This window comes from Leucopleurus acutus (genome assembly GCF_964270905.1).
Source record: "Leucopleurus acutus genome assembly, chromosome: 10".
NCBI lineage: Eukaryota > Metazoa > Chordata > Mammalia > Artiodactyla > Delphinidae > Leucopleurus > Leucopleurus acutus.
Window position 1 is genome coordinate 11,841,602 of NC_139153.1, and position 19,652 is coordinate 11,861,253.

Here is a 19,652-nt window from a genome sequence, read left to right on the forward strand (position 1 = left end):
TGGAAAGAGGCACAGGCCCATAGTAAGCCTCTGGCAAAGGTTAGTCTAAGAAAACAGTTGAACAAATATTTACCTACGAAATTGACTAAGCTGATTCTGTGTGAATACAGGCATGGGAAAAGCTGAATGAAATCACACCAAGATTAACTAGTTGTTGCTTTCAGCCAGGAGGGGAGGGCAGAAGGAGAAGGCCATATCACACCCTTGAGAGTTCTTTTAAAAATGCGGGAGACCATCTTTCTCTTCCACAGGAAAAGGATTATTTTATTAAGTATTTTAAAACAACTAGTTAACATTGACTCATAGATAAAAATATTTACAATCTCCCACCTTCAGGAAGGCTCCAAAATATAGACACTGTACCTCTCCCTAGAGAAAAAAAAATTATTCTCTTCAAAAACAGGAATACATTCATTTGTTCTCACTTTTGTAGATCAAGTAATTATACAAATAAACATCTGAAACATTTTCCTTTTTAATATATTTATATAATATATATTTATAACAGTTTTACAAATAAAGGCAACGACTTTAATACCAAAATAAAAACAGGAAAAGAAAAAGTTAAAACACGATCAGTGACCAAGCATAGTGCATTTCAAAAAGCTGGTGCAGGGCGAGCTGGACAAGTCAGAAAAGTACTCTGGACCAAAAATAAAACTTCTTTGAAGAAGACAGAATCCTTTTTAGCAATAAGGACACTCCATACGCCGTCGGGCGAGGGGAATTAGCCTGCAGAGAGGATGCTGCTTTGCCAGGGTTGGTTAGGCCTTTAAGAAGCTAAGCTTGGTTAAAAGGAGTTTTAGGATAGAGCTGAGAGCCGAGTCTGGCTTTGCTTGTTGAAACTGCGATTTGTTACTCAGCTTTTGCGCGCTCTGGGGTGCTTGGAACTTAGGCACCTGCATCTCTCAGAGCCTGGTTTGGTTCCCTGGACAGAGAAACTGTTTCTAGGTGAGACTAGAAACAGGTGCCAGAGGCCCGGGGGACCCCTCCCGCCTCCCCTGGCAGCTGGGCTTGTACCAGGGCGCCCTTTTCAGATCGTTAGTAAGCGAATCACTTTGAAAGCCTGAGTAGGGAACTACATTCTCTTTACTCACCTGAGGCAGGGGTGGAGAGCAGACCTGCGGAAATCTCCCCAGACCACTACCGTGCTATGCCAGTGTCTGCTACCTCACCACTTTGCAGAAAGCTGTCTGGCTGCCCTGTCCCCGTGTGGTGAGTCACGGAGACAATAAAAGGGAGCAGGGTGGGGTCATAAGAGCTGGCTGGGAACTGCACTCTGGAAAGCCCTCTTTTGAAAGTACCTTTTGCTCAAAGCCACAGACCCGGCTCCCAAAGTGAAGACTGACTCACAAACCAAGACTTTGAAGCTTTTGAAAATCCAGCTGATCTGTATCAGAGGGGGCTATTCTCTGGGAGGGGAAAAGCCCAGAGGTCTGCGACAGTCCCCCCTAAGTCTCCTGATGTCAGGCAATCCTTCATGTCTTCCCTACACCAAAAGGAGCTTTAATGTCCCATACCAACACACAACGCATATGCATGTGCACACGCACACACACGCGCACACACACACACACACCCCTGAATCTTCTCTCCCTGCCTCAGATGATCTTGGCATACACACTGGAACAATCCTGCTACACTCACAAACACGTTTTTTTTTTTTTTTTTGGAAGTAGGGAGGAAGGAAAGCGAAGCAGCAGGACCCCCTAAATAGTTTAGTCTTTGGTTTCTAAGTTTAAAGGGGGGATCTGCTTCAGAGCTTGGAGCAGGGCGGAAGAATCGATGGCCGGATGGGCTGGCAAGGGAGAAGGGAGTCTCTGGGGCATGAGCAAGGGGGCTGAGATCTTGTCTGGGTTCATGAAGCTGGTGAGAGCTGCGGCAGAGGCGTTGAGGCCTGGGTATAACACTGGGACAGAGGTGGGATACCAGCATTTCTCCAGCATGGGCAAGTAGGCAGTCGCTGACGGTGGGATCAGATAGAAGGGCAGGCAAAAGGGAGGCTGGTGCGGGTGTGGGCCCAGGAACGGGGAGCTGATCAGGTCACTGCTAGTGAAATGGCCTTCATCATCTGAGAGCTGCATTCTGCTCTTTTTCGTGGGGGGTTCTTCGGATTCTTGCTTAATAGCACCGATCCTTTCTCCCATGGTGAACCTGCGTCCATGATCACTTTTGAAGTACGGCTGCTCGACACGCAGCTCAGTCTTCTCTGATTCTCCTCCGTAGCCGCTGTCTGTGTCTGTGTCACTGCCACTCTGCTCGCCACTCGAGTGAGCAAAAGTCCGCTGGATGACCGGCACACAGTTTTTGCCTGGGCCTTCAGAGCCTTTGGCCAGGGAGCTGGGTTTCTCCTTGAAGTCCATTGCTTTGGCACCTGGGTCTGACGGCTTCCTGGCGGTACCACCCTGCAGGAGCTCGGAGACCACACGGTGGAGGTGGGTGACGAGCTGGGAAGATTTCAGGTCCCGGGTGTTCTCGTGCTTGGCCAGGTACTGAAGCACCTCCCGGGCACATGTCTGGAAACCTGAGCAGAACATCTCTTGACCTGCTTCGACATTTCTCCCCGACAGATCACCTGGATAAACACAGATCCAAAGGAAGACGTTTCAGAAGGCCCTGTGGTTCACCTGGACACCTATGTTCCAAAGACCCAGAGCTTTCTTTTCTGTTAACAGCATTTGCTGATTTATGTCCCTAACTCCAAAAGTAATAGGATCAGGGGGAATGTGGATGACAGCAAAAAGTATAAAGAATAAAATAAAAATCATCCATAATTCTACCACTCAGAGATGAAATATGATTTGTAATGACTGTACAATATCCCATCACAGACACAGACCATATTTAATAGAGACAGACTGCTTCCCCTCTTGTTGAATTTATACGTTGCTCTTGAGTTTCCATTATAAGTGACACAGCAGTGAACATCCTAGTATGTTTATAACCAGAGTCAATTTAGAGTCAATTTATATCTTTTTACCATAGGAAGTGACCGGATCGTCGAAAAAGGAGAATGAAGGAACAGTGTTACCTAAAGTAAGCTTATTTTCAATGACTTATACAAGTTGCAGTCATGCTGTCGTCTTTAAAGGCTATTTCTAAATCTTTCCCATGTGTTCCCTTCATGATCCCCAAGAAATTAGGTATGATCATCTTCCTGTTTTCAGTAAGGAAACTGGCAGAAGCACTTGCTAGCTTTTTGTGTTTCTCATCATACTTGTTTGGAAAGGAGGGCAGAGAAAAATGGGATGAGGGGGTGGGTAGAGGAATTTCTCCCTAGTTTGTACAGTATGATTTGGAATGGGTGAGACGAGATGGTTAGAAGGTGGCTGTGATTCTCTAGAAGTCAGTAGAAACAGATGATGAAACTTCAGTGGTTTCGTTAGATTGTGTAATTCACCAAGATACCTAGTGGCTATTCAGGGAATCACATGAAATGCAGGAAAAACTCCTGCTGTCATCCTGCCCGGATCGTACCGCACACCGAGTGATAAGGAAGTAGAGGAACAGGAAAACACTGGGGCATACCCGTGGTTTATTCTCCAATGAAACAGGGCTAAGAAGAACAACTGTAAAACACCCACTATGCAAATTATAGGTGCCTTGGTATTTTCAAAGGGAGGGGGGAAAACTCCAGAATCCAGAAACTCTTAAGTCAAAATGCCACTGAACTATTTTACCATGTGACTAATACGTATTCGCGCCAGGTGGCACATGCAGCGTTCCGAATGAAAAGTCTGACCTTTTAGGAAGGATAAAACGGCATCTCCCCCAACGAATGTGCATAAGCAATTGGTTGCAAGAATGTTTCTCATACCAGATGTTGAGCCCACAGGCTCTCTATTTGTGCTAGAACTCTTAGGAGATGATAGCCAGGCTTGGGTACTCACCGGCTTGCAAACCGCTCTGCAGGGCAATGATTTTCTGCTGTTGCTGATCAATTAGGTTTGTTAGTGCTTTCACATGCTTCAAGGTAAGTTCAAGAACTACTGCTTTTTCCAAGTGACCCAAAGTCTGGAATAAAAAGAGCCTCGGTCAGCAGTGAGCGCAGAGAAGTCCCACCTCTGGGACACTAACTAGCAATGAGATAAAGGAAGAAAAGACAAAAAACAAAAAACCTTTCCTGGTTGGCTAAATTTAGTTTTAAGTTTATAGAGGAAGTTTTAAAAAATATATATACATGTATTCAATATATCTTTTTGATTAAAGAACAAAAAACTGTCACCCATCTTTGGAGGCCTTTTGGAAGCAGCAGCTAGCTCAGGAGAAAGCTTTGACAGATAAATTTTTCCAGCAGCCGTTGCTGACCTTAACTCAGGGGAATCCGGAGATAACATTTCTCTGCAGTGGTGTCAACCCGAGGAGAGACTTCTACTGTGTCTGGCAGCCAAGAGGCTTTCCCTAGTTTCTTTCCTGACATCCTGTCATAACTTCCAGCTCATCTACACTTTTTTCTTCCTCCCTAAATACTATTCTTTTTTCTTTCCCCAACCAAAGCCTGCCAAGCTAGTAAGCTGTTGGCTATTGCCAAGAAAGGACACGGCGTTAAAACACACACACACACACACACACACACACACACACACACACACACACAAGTCCTCTTATTTTAAAGAGGGACCGGGGGGCGGGGGGGAAGGGGGTAAAATATTTGCGAGTTGCTTGGTTTGCTCAATTCGGGAAAACGAAAGAACCCTGAAAATCGCCAGCAGGGAAAGTCTTAAACTCTTGCAAGGGAAGGCCAGCCGGTGTCGGTGCCAACCTGGAGAGGTACAAACGGTTCTCACCTCATTTGCACGAGGCTGCCAGAAAATTCTGACCCTGGGGAAGGGTACCCCCAAACAGAGCCGCCCACCAGCTCGGATCCAGCCATCTGGTCTGCAGTTCCCAGCGGGGCCTGCAGGTGGCGAGTGACCCTCGGCCGCCCTCTGGGCAGAGGAGCTGGTTTGGAGAGGGGCCAGCTTCTCACTTACTGTAAGTTTGAGATGTTCGGGGAGGAGATCCTTCAGCTGGGCGATGCACTCGTTAATCCGGTCACGTCTCTTTTTCTCGATGAGCCGGTGCGGCAGTTTGTAGGTCTCCTACGAAGCGCACGGGGAGACGGTGGGCGCGGGAGGACGGGGGTGAGGAGCCCTCCTCCTCCCCCCGCCGCGGCGCGAGGAGTCGGGGCAGCGGAGCAGAGTCACCCCCAGAACCAGCTCCCCTCCGCCCCTTCTTCTCCAGGCAACTCAGTAGAGGCACAGAGCCCACACCTGGCATACCCCCTCCGGCCGCAAAGTGAGAAAACTTTTACTGGAAACTCAGCGCGTGCGAGGGGCCGGGGTCCCGAGGGGCGCGGTGCTCTTACCTTGCTATCCTCGCTCCGCTTTATTCCCCGCCGCGACTTGTACACTTGGTACATATGGGCAAAATCCATCCTGCAGGGAAAGGGACGAGGAATGGCTGTGACTTGCGCACCGGCTGCAGGAGCCCTGGTTGGCAAGAACCTCCGGATGCGCCCAGAACTATTCCGAGTTGCAAGCCGCGCACAACGCAGGGCTGGAGTTGAGGCTTGAAAGGGCCGGGGGTGCCAACTTACCCTGGTAGGTCTCCGGGCTCCAGTCCTGGCGCTTTGGGCAGGCAAGCGGGGGGCGGTTGCGCACTGGGGATCCGCTCCATTGCGCGGCGAGCCGGGGCCACTGTGCGCTCCTGTCTGCAGCGGCAGAGCGTCGGGTGAGGACTGTTCTGGAGAGGGTTTCGGAGGTCTCTTCGCCGGGGTTCCTCGGACTCTGAGCGCCTTGAAATCCGTTGGGCTGCCGGGAGCTGCGGCTCTGAGGTGCGGCTTCAGTTGGGGGCGTGCATGGTGGACCCGCGGCCTCGGGCTCCGGCTCTGCGCACAGACTGGCAGTGTGTGCTCCCTGCGCCGTCTGCGCCGTGTGAGCCAAGTGAATGAGAAGTGGGGCGGGCGGGGAGGCGGGAGGGAGCGCGGTGGGGGGGGGGCCGGTTAGGGCGGGGTGGGGGGGGGCGAGCCGAGGAGTAATGGAGAGGCTGCGGGCTGGGTTAAATGGGAACGAGTGGGTGGGTTGGAGCTACGTGTTCTACCCTGTGACTCCAGGCACGTCTGGCCGCTGCCGGGGAGGGAAGGAGCGACCTGCCCGCCCTCCCCCGGCTTCATCACATGAGTCTCACGTGTTGGACGACGCTCCCGCGGCTGCGAGGGAGCCCCCGCCTCCACCCCCGGCCCCCAGGTGTCTGCGGCTGCCTTTCCCCGAAGAGGGGGTGGCAGCGCAGACCGGGTCCTGCCCAGCCGGGTGGGGGGCGCGAAAACTGGAAGGGGCCGGAGAGGTGGGGGGAGGTTGGTAACGTGGGCGAACCTGCCCCAGGGAAATGAAGTAAGTTCCCGTCTCCTGGGAGGGAACGGGGGAGGACGGACCCGCCCGCGTCTGACTCAAGCCGGGAGAGGAATATCCCCTCGCTAGTTCCAGCCCAACCCTCTTCCTCCTCCCCCCGCGCGGCCCGCTCGGAGGAACCGGCGCACAGCGGAGGGAGTCGCCCGGCTCCCCCCCGCCACCACCACCCCGGCGCCTTCCCCAGAGGCTGGGGTTTCTTTCTGTGCCGGCTTCCCTGCCCCCACCCCTCGGCCCCGCGTCCAGGAATCGCCCGCCGTGGGGAGGGGCCGAGGGGCGGGGCGGATGTCACCCCATGGGAAGCGGGCTGGCAGCCAAGCTCAGGGGCAGCCGAGGCCGCCGCCGAGCACGCTGCGCGCACCTGACCCGCGAGGCTGTGCGCCGCGGGCCCCTGGCTCCATCGGAGCTGCGTTCCCGGGCACAGCCCGCATGCCGGCGAGCACCCACTTAAGCACCCCCCAGGGTGCCCCAGTGCCCCCCCTCCCCGCCCCGCACTTGGGCTAGTCAAGCACAGAAAGATGCAGCGCGCGGTGCCCTGCGTCCCCTCCCTCCTCTGCCCCCACCGGAGCAGGACGCATCCCCTCGGGCCGCAACGTTACACAACCGTAACCGCAGCGACGCGCCTGCCCTGCAGCAGCCCGGGGTGTGACACTTCACGTGGCCGGGGCTCGGGCCGCAGCGTTCCCGACTGCGAGCCCCTCTGCCCTGGCCGGGGGGCCGAGGCCCCCGGGCTGCGGTGTGCCCGCCAGGGTTGGCCATCTCCCTCCTGCCGGGGACTTCGGGGGTGCTGTGTGCGGTCTGCGCTCGGAGGAGGAAGGAAGAGAGAGACTAGGACAAACTGCCCATCACAGTGACATCTTAGCGTTCATTCATTGGACACACATTGTTGAGCCCCCTACCCTGTGCCAGGCGTTGTGCCCGCTGCTAGATAAACTGTGGGCGAATCGAACACAGATTCTGCCCTTGAACTCACAGGAACGTCTGAGAAGAGGTTCCGCTGGGCAGTGAGGGGAAGGCAGCCCTGGGAAAATTATATCGGTGCCACCGACGGACAGAGGGGGAAAAAAAGAAAAGATAGGAAGTGTGTGTGGTTTTGTTTTTATTAAAAAATAATTTTTAAAAAATTTAATACGAACAAAGATGCCTGGGCAGAGGAGGAGAGGGGAGAAGTTAACCCATTGCCCGGAGCCTGGGGCAGAAAGGCCTCCTCCAAGCGGCCCCAGATCTCCGCAATCTCACTTGGGCCGCCGGAGGCCCCCCCCCCCGCCCCACCTCCCCCGGAAAAGTCCGGCCTCTGTGACCTTCTAACTGCCTGGAGCAGGGAAAACAGCTGAAACTCTAAGCCCGCGGTGTGAGCAGCGCTGATGCAGTCAGAGGAGGGAGCCAGTGGAAATTCATGACTAAAATAAGGCCTGGCTGGGGATTTCACTGACCTCTGTGCTGCCCTGCCCTGCAAGATCGGGGAGTTGAGAGATGACTGTAAGCCTTTCCCACCACGCCTCGGGTCAGTCACCCCGCTGCGGAGTGACCTGGCTGTGGGAAAGATAGAAAAAAATGGGGTTAACGCTGGGCGCGGGTGAAAATTAGCCTCGGCTGCAGTTTGGGGGCTGGGGTGGGGTCAGTCTTAATTGGCAGTGCCCTTGACAACCTAGAGAATTGGGATTCACACTTCGACCAAACTGGGAGTGGATTTCCTTCAGGTCGTTTTGGAGAGCTCCCACTTCCTGTTTATGTTTCACAAGCGTCAAACTCATTAGCAAGTGTGAGAAGTGCCTCCTTTTCTAACTGCTGACTGGCTTGACCTCACTTGGCGGTTCAGCATCCCTCCCTCCTGGAATGTACTTTTACTGGCTTTTGTTATCAACCGTCTCTCCGCAGGCTTCCTGCGGAGAGGTGGGCAGCAGGGCCACAGGCAGGAGGGGACTAGAGTCGCTCCTGGGTTTGTGCTTTCAGTCTAAGGGGACCTGCTCCATTGTGAGACTTTAATAGGGGTGAAGAGCTGTCATGACTGTGTCCAAACCACAGTTCCACGAGGAAATAAGTAGTGGAGAAGGAAGGAACATATGTCCCCACGGCTGTCACCACCCCCCCCCCGGCCCCGCCCAAGCCAGGAGTGAACCCAAACAGTTCAGATTCCATGGCTCAGGGCTCAGTATCATTCCTAGAATGCTTTGAAATTATCGATACTTTTTGCCCTTACCTGACCTACAATTGGAAATAACAAAATATATCATTTCCTACTTTTTGTTTGTTCCAAATGTACTCTGAAGCATCAAGAATTCTACCCACTTAACCAAAGTTCTACCATATCCAGCTTATGTTACTTTTTAAAAATAATTAATTCATTTGTTTGTGGCTGCGTTGGGTCTTCGTTGCTGCGCGCGGGGCTCTCTCTAGTTGCGGCGAGCGGGCGCTGCTCTTCATTGTGGGGCTCGGGCTTCTCGCTGCCGTGGCTTCTCTTGTGGCGGAGCACAGGCTCTAGGCGTGCGGGCTTCAGTAGTTGTGGCACACGTGCTCAGTAGTTGTGGCTGGCGGGCTCTAGAGCGCAGGCTCAGTAGCTGTGGTGCATGGGCTTCGTTGCTCCGCGGCATGTGGGATCTTCCCAGACCAGGGCTCGAACCCGTGTCCCCTGCATTGGCAGGCAGACTCTTAACCACTGTGCCACCAGGGAAGCCCCGCTTATATTACTTTTAATGTTTTTCTTTTCTCAATAGCTTATGATTATTTTTTATTGATTTAAATAAAACAACTCCTTCCCCTCATGCATCTTTCCATCCAGAAGAATCTTAATATTTCAGTCTGTCATCTTTTGTAGATAACTGTTTAGTGCTTACTGTGGACTAGTTTTTGGACTGTATGTAAAAACATTGCACATGTTAATTTACTTCTCACCACCACCTTATAGGGCAGGTATTAGCTCATTTTTGCCTTCATTTAACACATATTTATTGAGAACCACTGTGTACCAGGCCCTGAACTAAGTCCTAGGAATATAAAACATGTCCTCTTGAGGAAATTGAGGCTCAGGGAGGTTAAATTACCTGCCCCAGATTATATAGCCCGAGAGTAGATCTGGAACTAGACCCCAGGTTTGTTGGGCTCCAAAGCTTGTGCTCTTAATCACTGTAGTTACGGCTGCCTGGTAGGGTTGTCTGGGTTGCACACTGCTCAACTCCAGGGGGAGCCATTCACATTGCAGTCTGTGTGAAAACATCCTCTAGAGTTGTGCAAGGCAGCACTGAGCAGCTGCTCTGAGTAATCCTGACATTTTGTAGCCCTCTCCTCTGTTTTGTTTCTTCTAAGTGTACAGAGAACATAATTTGGCACAAGGAAGGACGAGATTTTTCTTTTCTGTGATAGTGAGGCTTAACATTTCGGTGGTCTGATGCTGTGTGTTGGGAAGAGTTAGGCAGGCCCTTCCTAGCAGGAAGTTAGAGCCCACAGCCCCCTCCCTGTACGTACCCACACCTTTCTTGCCCAGATATCTATCACTTTTTGCCTATTGATGAAGTCTCACAATCTATTTTATCACAGTTCACAGTAAGAAATACATTTTACATCATGACTAAACGCGTACACACACATGCACCCTCGTGTACGTGCGCGCGCGCGCGCACACACACACACACACATCTGAAGCATGTTTAAACATAGAGCCGCCAAGACTTGGCTGGGCTATAGTAATAAGCGACCACTATTCTGTCTCTCACACTCTGAGCAACGATTGCTCACTTAAAGAAAAACTTAAACCGTTTAGGAAGAAGCCAACCCAATGTACTTCAGATGAAAAATTTACAAAATAGTATCTCTTTGATATATTCTTTCTGATATATTGTGGTCTTGTCTAGTAAATTTTAAAAAATATTTTGATCTTACTGAATTGATTTTTTAAGTTAATTAATTAATTTATTTTTGGCTGTGTTGGGTCTTCGTTGCTGCGCGCGGGCTTTCTTTAGTTGCGGCGAGCGGGGGCTACTCTTCATTGCAGTGCGTGGGCTTCTCATTGCGGTGGCTTCTCTTGTTGAGGAGCACAGGCTCTAGGCATGCAGGCTTCAGTAGTTGTGGCACATGAGCTCAGCAGTTGTGGCTCGCAGGCTCTAGAGCGCAGGCTCAGTAGTTGTGGCGCACGGGCTTCGTTGCTCCATGGCATGTGGGATCTTGCCAGACCAGAGCTCGAACCCGTGTTCCTCTGCACTGACAGGCGGATTCTTAACCACTGTGCCACCAGGGAAGCCCCTGACTTGATTTTTCAGTCCACCAATAAATCCCGATCTACAATTTGGAAATATGCTCTGCACTAGAGATAGTGCTGGAATTTGGGCTTGTTCCCACCAGAAAAACGTCAACAGCATCTATACACTTGCAGATCTTCCTAAGGCACTTATAGAAATGTTAAATAAGACTGCAGATTCAGGATGAATTCAACGGTATAGATGTCTCCTTTCAGGACATCTTTGCTTTATGCTCAATTGTAGGAGTAAAATATTCAGAGTTTTGTCAGTATGTATCATGTTATGTGTTGGTGAGATGTAGTTCCTTCATCCAGTTGAGGAAGTTTTCTGCTGTTGCTAGTTTGCTGACAGAGATTATCATAAAAGGATGTTGAATTTGTCAGATACTTTTACTGCATCCAACGAGATAATCATGTGGCTTTTCTCTTTCATTCTGTTAATATCATGAATTACAATTATTTTAGCGTTCAGTCAACCTTGAATTCCTGAGGTAAGCCTCTCTTGATCAATGTAGTACTTTTATTGTGAGATTTAATTAGCTAATAATATATGTTAAGGATTTTCATGTCTATGATTGTGAAGGGTATTCATCTGTAGTTTTTCTTTTCTTGTAATCTTTGTCAGCTTTTAGTATCAAAGTAATGCTGGCCTCATAAAACAGTTTGGGAAACATTCTCTCTCTTTTCTGAAAGACCTTAAGTAGGACTGGTACCATTTCTTTCTTAAATATTAGGAGAAGCTACTTGGGCCTGGAGTTTTCTCTGGGGGAATGTTTTTGCCATGAATATATTTTAATAGATTTCAGCCTATTGAAAATTTTTATTTCTTCTTTTAACAGTTTTGGTAATTTTTGTTTTTCAAGAAATTTGTCTCTTTCATTTAAAGTTGTGAATATATTGGTATAGTGTTATCCTTTTAATGTTTGTATAATCTATAGTGATAAACCCTTTTTACTTCTTTTAACATTTTTGTTAGTTTTTTTCTTTCTTTCTTTTTTTTTTCTTAATCATCTTGCCAAGAGGATTATCAGTTGTATTAATCTTATTAATCTTTACAAATATCCAGTTTTGGATTTGTTGATTTTCTCTGCTGTCTGTTCATCTAATATTCCATCAATTTTCTCTCTTATTTTTCTTATTCCCTTTCTTCTGGTTATTTTATATTTAATTTGTTCTACTTTTTCTAGTTTCTTTTGATGCAAAGTAATATCATTGAGTTTAAATCTTTCTTCTTATTATAAGTATTTAAAGCTAAAGAATTTCCTCTAAGCCCTGCTTTCACAGCATCCCACAATATTTGGTATTTGTATTTTCCTTATCATTCAGGTCAAAATATGTTGTATTAGCCTTTGTGATTTTTCTTTGATTCATGGGTTATTTAGAAGGGTAATGTTTAATTACCAAATATTTCTGAATTTTCCAGATAACTTTTTCCTTTTTCTTTTGAAATAATTTTAGAATCACAGGAAGTTATGAAAATAATATAGAGAAGTTTCATGTATCCTTTACCCAATTTCCCCCAATGGTAACATCTTACATGACATGACACGATACTGAAACAAGGAAATTAGCATAGATATAATCTACAGAGAGTTTTCAGTTTTCACCAGTTTTACATGCACTCACTTATGTGTGTGTTTGCATCTGTATGTGTAGAGTTCTGTGGAGTTTTATCACGTGTGTAGATTAGTATAACAACCACCCCATCAAGATACAAAACTGTCCTATCACTATGAAGTCCCCTGTTGCTACCTCTTTATTGTCATACCTATTCCCTTCTCTCCTCCCATCTCTAATGTCTGGCAACCACTAAAATGTTCTCCATCTGTAGTATCATGTTAAGAATATTATAAAAATGGACTCATATATTATATAACCTTTTGAAGTTGAATTTTTTTTTCTGCTCAGCATAATTCTCTTGAGATCCATTCAAGTAGTTGTGTGTATCAATAGTGTTTCTTTTTTATTGATGAATAGTATTCCATGATGTAGATGTACCACAAGTTGTTTTAACTATTCATCCGTTCAAGGACGTTTGAGTTCTATTTCTTTTTTTGGCTATTAGAAACAAACCTACCATGAACATTTTTCTACATGTTTTTATGTAGACAAAAAAAGCTTTCTTCTCTGGGGTAAATGCCCAGGAGTATAATTCCTGGTTCATATACTAATACATGTTTGTGGGTTTTTTTTTTTTTTTTACCGTTTTTTTGTTTTTTTGGTTTTTTTGGTACGCGGGCCTCACACTGTTGTGGCCTCTCCCGTTGTGGAGCACAGGCTCCGGACGCGCAGGCTCAGCGGCCATGGCTCACAGGCGCAGCCAGTCCGCGGCATGTGGGATCTTCTCGGACTGGGGCACGAGCCCGTGTCCCCTGCTTCGGCAGGCGGACTCTCAACCACTGCGCCACCAGGGAAGCCCTGTTTGTTTGTTCTTTAAGAAAATGACAAACTATTAGCCAGGGTAGCTGTACCATTTTATGTTCCCAGTGGCAATGTTTGAGAGATCTAGTTTCTCTGTATCCCAACCAGTATTTGGTATTGTCACAAATTTTGTTTTTAGCTTGTCCAAATAGGTGTGTAACGCCAGGTATCTTTTTATATTGGTTTCTAATTTATTACCATTGGGTCAGAAGACATACTCTATTTTATTTTAGTTCTTTGACATTCGTTAAGATACCTTTCATTGCCCAGCATATAGTCTGTGTTGATGAATATTTCCTGTGGGTTTGAAAAGAATGTGTATTCTGTAGTTCTTGGGTGCAATATTTTATCAAGTCATTTGGGTCAAATTGGTTGACAGTACTGTTCAAATATATCTCTCTACTGATTTTTTTGTCCATTGTCCTATAATTCCTGAAATAGGAGTATTAAAATCTCTCCAACTATGATTGTAGGTTTGTCCGTTTCCGTCAACTTCTGTTTTATACATTTTGGAGCTCTGTTCTTAGTTGCATACACATTTAGCATTGATAGGTCTTCCTGATGATTTTATTCCCTTGTCATTAAAATTTTCCCTCTTTCTCTTCAGTAATATTATTGTTTTGGCGTATGCTTTGTCTGATATTAATATACCCACACTTGCTTTTTTATACTTAGTGTTTGCATGATATATGTTTTTCTACTCGTATGCTTTCAATCTGTGTCTTTATAATTGAATTGTATGTTTGTAAACAGCATATTGTGGGATTTTGCTTTTATAGCAATCTGACTATCTCTGCCTTTTTATTGGAGTGTTTAAAATATTTATATTTGAGGTAATTATTAATATGGTTGGGTTTAAATCTCCCATCTTGGTATTTATTTTCTACTTATCCCATTTGTTCTTTGTTTCTGCTCCTACTTTCCTGCCTCCTTTTAGATGTGTTGAATTTTTTAATCATTCCATTTTATCTCCTGTGTTTAAGTACACTTCTAATTTATTTATTTATTTGTTTGTTTGTTTATTTATTTATATTTTTAGCTGCCCTGGATCTTCGTTGCTGCTCACGGGCTTTCTCTAGTTGCGTCAAGCGGGGGCTACTGTTCGTTGCGGTGTGCGGGCTTCTCATTGCGGTGGCTTCTCTTGCTGTGGAGCACCAGCTCTAGGCACGCGGGCTTCAGTAGTTGCAGCACGCAGGCTCAGTAGTTGTGGCTCACGGGCTGTAGAGCGCAGGCTCAGTAGTTGTGGCGCACAGGCTTAGTTGCTCTGCGGCATGTGGGATCTTCCCAGACCAGGGCTCAAACCCCTGTCCCCTGCACTGGCAGGCGGATTCTTAACCACTGTGCCACCAGGGAAGCCCTAAGTACACTTCTTTATGGTATATTCTAGTAGCTGTTGTAGGGCAGTAGTTCTTAAACTTTACCTGCATTAGAAACAGCTGGAGGTCTTATTAAAACACAGATTTCTGGGCCATACCCCCATAGTTTCTTATTCTGTGATAGAGCTCAAAAATTTGCACTTGAGTTCTCAGATGCTGATGATATATATCTGGGAAGCATACTTTGGAAATCTCTGCTCTAGAGATTATGCTCTGTATCTTTAAGTTACGACAGTTTACCTTCAAATAGTATGCTAAAACTTGCTACTATACAACTTGACAGATGTATAAGAACCTCACAACAATATAATTCTATTTATTCCTCCTCTTGACCTTTGTGCCCTTGTTATCTTACACTTTACATATGCTATAACTGTCACAATATTTTGGGTTTGTTTTTATTGTTTCTTGTTTGCTTTTTTTTATTGTTTCTTGTTATTGCTTAAACAGTCAATAGTCTTTTTAAATGTTACTCATTCACAGATAGATATAGACGTAGACATATTACTTTGAAAAGGTCTTTGACATTTACCCATGTATGTATCCTCTCTGATGCTCTTCACTTCTTCCTGCAGTTCTGAGTTTCCTTCTGGTTTCCTTTCTGTTCATTCTGAAAAGCGAATGTTAGCTTTTCTTGAAGTGTTGGTCTGCTGGAGATGGAATTCTCCCAGATTTTCTGCCTGAAAATGACTTTATTTCATTTTTACTTTGGAAGTATATTTGAAATATATTTTCACTGGATATGGAATTTGACAGTGTTTTTCTTTTAGCATTTTGAAGAGGTTCTATTTTCTGCTGGCCTCCATTGGTTCTACTGAAAAGTCACCTGTTCTTGGTATGTTAGCGGTAAATTTATGTCTTCTTTTCCCCTCTGGCTGCTTTGCAGACTTCCCACTTACTGTTGCTTTTCAGCAGTCTGGCTCGATTTATTTAGGTGTGGTTTTCTCTGTGTTTAGTCTATGTGGCATGTGCTGAGTTTCTTGGTTTTGTGAGTTGATATTTTTCATCAGTTTGTATAAGTCTTAGGCAATAAAACTTCAGTGATTTCTTCTGCCATGTTGCCCCTCTTCTCTTATTTCTGGGAAGCCATTTACATGTATGTTGGGTTGTTTGAAATTAGTTCAAACATTGTCAGATGCTCAGTTTGCTCAGTTTCCTTTGCTGTTGAGTCAGCTACTAAGTTTATATAATGAATTTACTTGTGATTTTGTGTCTTTCATTTCCAGCATTCGCATGTGGTTCTTTTCTCTAGTTTCCACTACTCTGATGAAATTCCCCATCTCTTCATGCATATTGCCTTCCTTTCCATGAGATCTTTTAATAGTTTTCTATCATAGGAATTTTGTATTTTAATACCCCAGTTTGATAATTTCAACCTCTGAGCTATTTCTGGATCTGGTTCTATTGTTTCTTTCTTATATTAACCATGGGACACATTTGCTTCCTTTTCCATAGGTCTTGAATTTCTTATTGCATGGTGAATATTTTGTAGGAAAGAGAAGTAAAATACAAAGTAAATAATATATACCTCCAAACAGAGCAAGCCTCTTCTCCCATGAGAGGCTGAGCCAATCTAACCTGTACTGGATCTGGATCTGGGCTTAATTGTAGCTTGAATTTGATTCACTTGACGACTGCTTTCAAATGTTTTGAGGGTGAGGTAGGAGTTTCCCTTCAGCAGGGGCTGGGATCTGAGCACGGGCAAGATTTTTGAGATCTGCCTATTCTTCAAAACCAAGCTAACAGGTTTCAGACCTGTGGGAGGTCTCTCCCTGCTCTACTTACTGCCCCGCGTGCCCGTTTTTCTTTTTTGTTTTTTTTGGTAGCTAGATTCCTGCATTGTGTGAAAATTTACATATGTTTTACATATGTGAACACTTACATAGTGAGTTTATATTCACGTGAGGTGAGTGTCCCAGTTCAAATTCATATTCCCTAAATAAACAAGGGGGTCTCTCCGAGAAACACTGACATGAGTCTTCACTGAGGAAAAATGAACAAATTAAAGCAATGAGTCTATTAAGGTAAATACCAAATACCGCCTCTGGGAAACAAGGGGGCGAGGAAGAGACGGTGGGGTGGGTAACACTTAGAAATACAGGTGGGGAGGGGAAGGAGGGGGTGGGTAGGAGGATGGGGGAGGGGAGTGAGAGGGGAGGGGAGAAGGTTAAGGGGGGCGGGGAGGGAGGAGACAGGAAGGGTGAACAGAGAGATGAAGATAAGGGGGAGGGGAAAGAGTTGATGTAAGAGATGAGGAGGGAATTTTAGGGGAGAAGGCGGCAAAGCAGGGTCCAAAATGTTCAGCAAATTCCATGAAGATGTTTCTTAGGTCCTGTCTGAACGGAACCATGTTAGACTGGATTTGCATTCTAATAAAAACTTGGCCCAAACCCAGAAAAAGCCTGTTTTAAGAAATGTATAGGGGCTTCCCTGGTGGTGCAGTGGTTGAGAGTCCACCTGCCAATGCAGGGGACACGGGTTCGTGCCCTGGTCTGGGAAGACCCCACATGCCGCGGAGCGACTGGGCCCGTGAGCCACAACTACTGAGCCTGCGCGTCTGGAGCCTGTGCTCCGCAACAAGAGAGGCCGCAGTAGTGAGAGGCCCGCGCACCGCGATGAAGAGTGGCCCCCGCTTGCCACAACTAGAGAAAGCCCTCGCACAGAAACGAAGACCCAACACAGCCATAAATAAATAAATAAATAAAATTCTTAAAAAAAAAAAAAGAAATGTATAAGTTCCTCTGTCATCAGATGATCCACGTACTTAAGAGCTTTCGCCACAGGTACACGCGGTCTGCCTTACAGCTGATAGCTTTTTGATTTCTCTTTGACCTTTGTCCCCTGCTTTCTGCGCCCCCTGGAAATCTCTTCCAGACTTTTTGTTTGTTTGTTTGTTTTTGTTTTTTCTGTTTTTGCGTTATGCGGGCCTCTCACCGCTGTGGCCTCTCCCGTTGCAGACGCGCAGGCTCAGCGGCCATGGCTCACGGGCCCAGCCGCTCCGTGGCATGTGGGACCCTCCCGGACCGGGGCACGAACCCGTGTCCCCTGCATCGGCAGGTGGACTCTCAACTACTGCGCCACCAGGGAAGCCCTCTTCCAGACTTTTTGCTCCTTTCAGGCATTAGCAGCTCCCAAGACTCTGTGAAATGCCTCAAGGAGTCCTCCTCAGCCCTTCCTCCCTGCCCACAACTTTGGTGAACTACTTCCAACCCTGTGTGCGGGCTCCGAGGACAGGTTAGGTGCGTAGGTGCAGACTCGCTTTGTGGCTGTGGCTCCTCGGCCCACAGGCAGCCGTTACAAGTTTGGTGAAACTTCAGCTGAGTTCATCTTATCCCCACGGATCACAAACTCTTCCTCCTTCTGCCATTCCACCAGAGGAAAAAGTGGCTCTGGGTCTCTTTTCTCTTATGGAGAGTTTGTCACTTTGAGTTGAGTTCATTTAGATTTTTTGGTGCGCTCAGTTCTCTGATGGGTTTTAAAAGCCATTGATTATTTTGGGCTTACCTGGCTTGTTTCGGTTGTTAGGGTGAGAATGACAGTCTCTTGCAACTCTATACCTCTGACCTGTAAGCAGAAATCGCCCAGATAACTGTCTCTTATTAAAGATGAGAAGGTGTGTAGCGATCAGAAGGAAGAAACGAACTGGTAGTAACTGAAAATTTGAAAGATGAAGCCAGCGCAGGGAGCTGACAAAATAGAGGATAGTAAAGGTTTGCACTCAGATCTATCAAATAGGTGCTAAAGTGCTCACACACACACACACACACACACACACACACACACACGGACACACACAGGCTAAGGCAAAGAAGGAAGAGATGCTTTGGGCACCCAACAAGTGACATTTATTTAGAAGAAGAGACTTGCACCGAAGTCTGTTGTTTCCTCTTTGGAGAACGTCCCCCTCCCTCCGATGTCTCTTAGGGCAGTGATTCTCACATTGCACTCTGCATACAGATCTCTTGAGCATCTTATTAGAATTCAGATTCTCTCCTTCTAGATCTGGGGCTGGGCTTGAGATTCTGCATTCCTCACAAAGCTCCCAGATCATACTGATGATATATGAATAGCAAGGTCCTAGAGAATGTACACCTTCATTTGTGGGTGGGAATAAAAATGGAACTTAGAGTCATGCAAGGTGCAGAGAAAAGTGACATTTTAGTATTGAGGAAACCTTGTGAGAGGCAGGCTTCGTTGGATGGGTTTTTTTTTTTAGATGTTGGGGGTAGGAGTTTATTAATTAATTAATTAATTTTTGCTGTGTTGGGTCTTCGTTTCTGTACGAGGGCTTTCTCTAGTTGTGGTAAGCGGGGGCCACTCTTCATCGCGGTGCGCGGGCCGCTCACTATCACGGCCTCTCTTGTCGCGGAGCACAGGCTCCAGACGCGCAGGCTCAGTAGTTGTGGCTCACGGGCCTAGTTGCTCTGCGGCATGTGGGATCTTCCCAGACCAGGGCTCAAACCCGTGTCCCCTGCATTAGCAGACAGATTCTCAACCACTGCGCCACCAGGGAAGCCCTGGATGGGGTTTTAAGTTTATCTTGAAGTGGGCAGCTGCCATGCTGGGAGCTAGGGTCAGAAGTGGTTCATTGCCATAAGAAACTAGGCTTCTTACACCTCTGGGCTCAAACCTGCCTAAGTCCGTGGAGCACCACCTCCATGGGGAGAGAACGACGAGGAGAGGATATGGGGAGAGGGTTTGGGTAGCATTAGGGAACCCAGCCAAGTTTGGCTGGGTAGTGCCAGCGCTGACAATTGCAGAGAACACTCATTGAATGGTTATAAATTAGCACCTGAATCCCACCTCCCCTTCCAGTGACCAGGTTTGTTTGTTTATTTCCACCAGAAGAGACTTACCCATTGAAATTTTATAGCTCTGATATTAGCTATTGGTCCTACCTTATATACAGAACTAATTCATGCATCGTAAAAAGAGAGAATTAATTTTCCCTCATTTTCTGAACTTACCAATGCAGCGCTAATGTCAAACAAAGATGATTAGGGTCCAGACCACCTTTTAGGAAGAAAGCGTGGAGAAATCTAGAAAATAATGACAAACTAGCTGAAGATAAGGATTCAATTTAATAAAACTTTACCACTCACAGACATGCAGAGGGAGGTAGTCTGAGGTTTGAGTAGCAGCTAATTAAAGAAAATTTAAGGGGTTGTAGTATTTATTTAACCAAAACATTTACAGTCAGCCCTCTGTATCTGTGGGTTCCACATCTGCAGATTCAAC

At 46.7% G+C, this 19,652-nt stretch overlaps 1 protein-coding gene across 1 annotated transcript; it reads right to left on the reverse strand.

The window, feature by feature from the left end:
• Window positions 1-259: 259 nt before the first annotated feature.
• Window positions 260-5,882, reverse strand: BHLHE40 (basic helix-loop-helix family member e40). Its single transcript, XM_082847214.1, has 5 exons — window positions 5,579-5,882; window positions 5,348-5,417; window positions 4,974-5,081; window positions 3,891-4,014; window positions 260-2,575 (listed from the first exon to the last, which is right to left on the reverse strand). Exons 1-5 carry the CDS (start codon window positions 5,656-5,658, stop codon window positions 1,719-1,721), a joined length of 1,239 nt encoding a protein of 412 aa, XP_082703340.1. The 5' UTR covers window positions 5,659-5,882; the 3' UTR covers window positions 260-1,718.
• Window positions 5,883-19,652: the final 13,770 nt, after the last annotated feature.

Excerpts from the sequence above, each read along its gene's own strand:
- BHLHE40 (XM_082847214.1), bottom strand. The coding sequence starts at position 5,658 with ATGGAGCGGATCCCCAGTGCGCAACCGCCCCCCGCTTGCCTGCCCAAA. Across the intron at positions 4,015-4,973 it reads CCGAACATCTCAAACTTACA|ACTTTGGGTCACTTGGAAAA; the intron begins GTAAGTGAGAAG and ends TTTTTATTCCAG. Across the intron at positions 2,576-3,890 it reads GCAGAGCGGTTTGCAAGCCG|GTGATCTGTCGGGGAGAAAT; the intron begins GTGAGTACCCAA and ends GTGTTTATCCAG.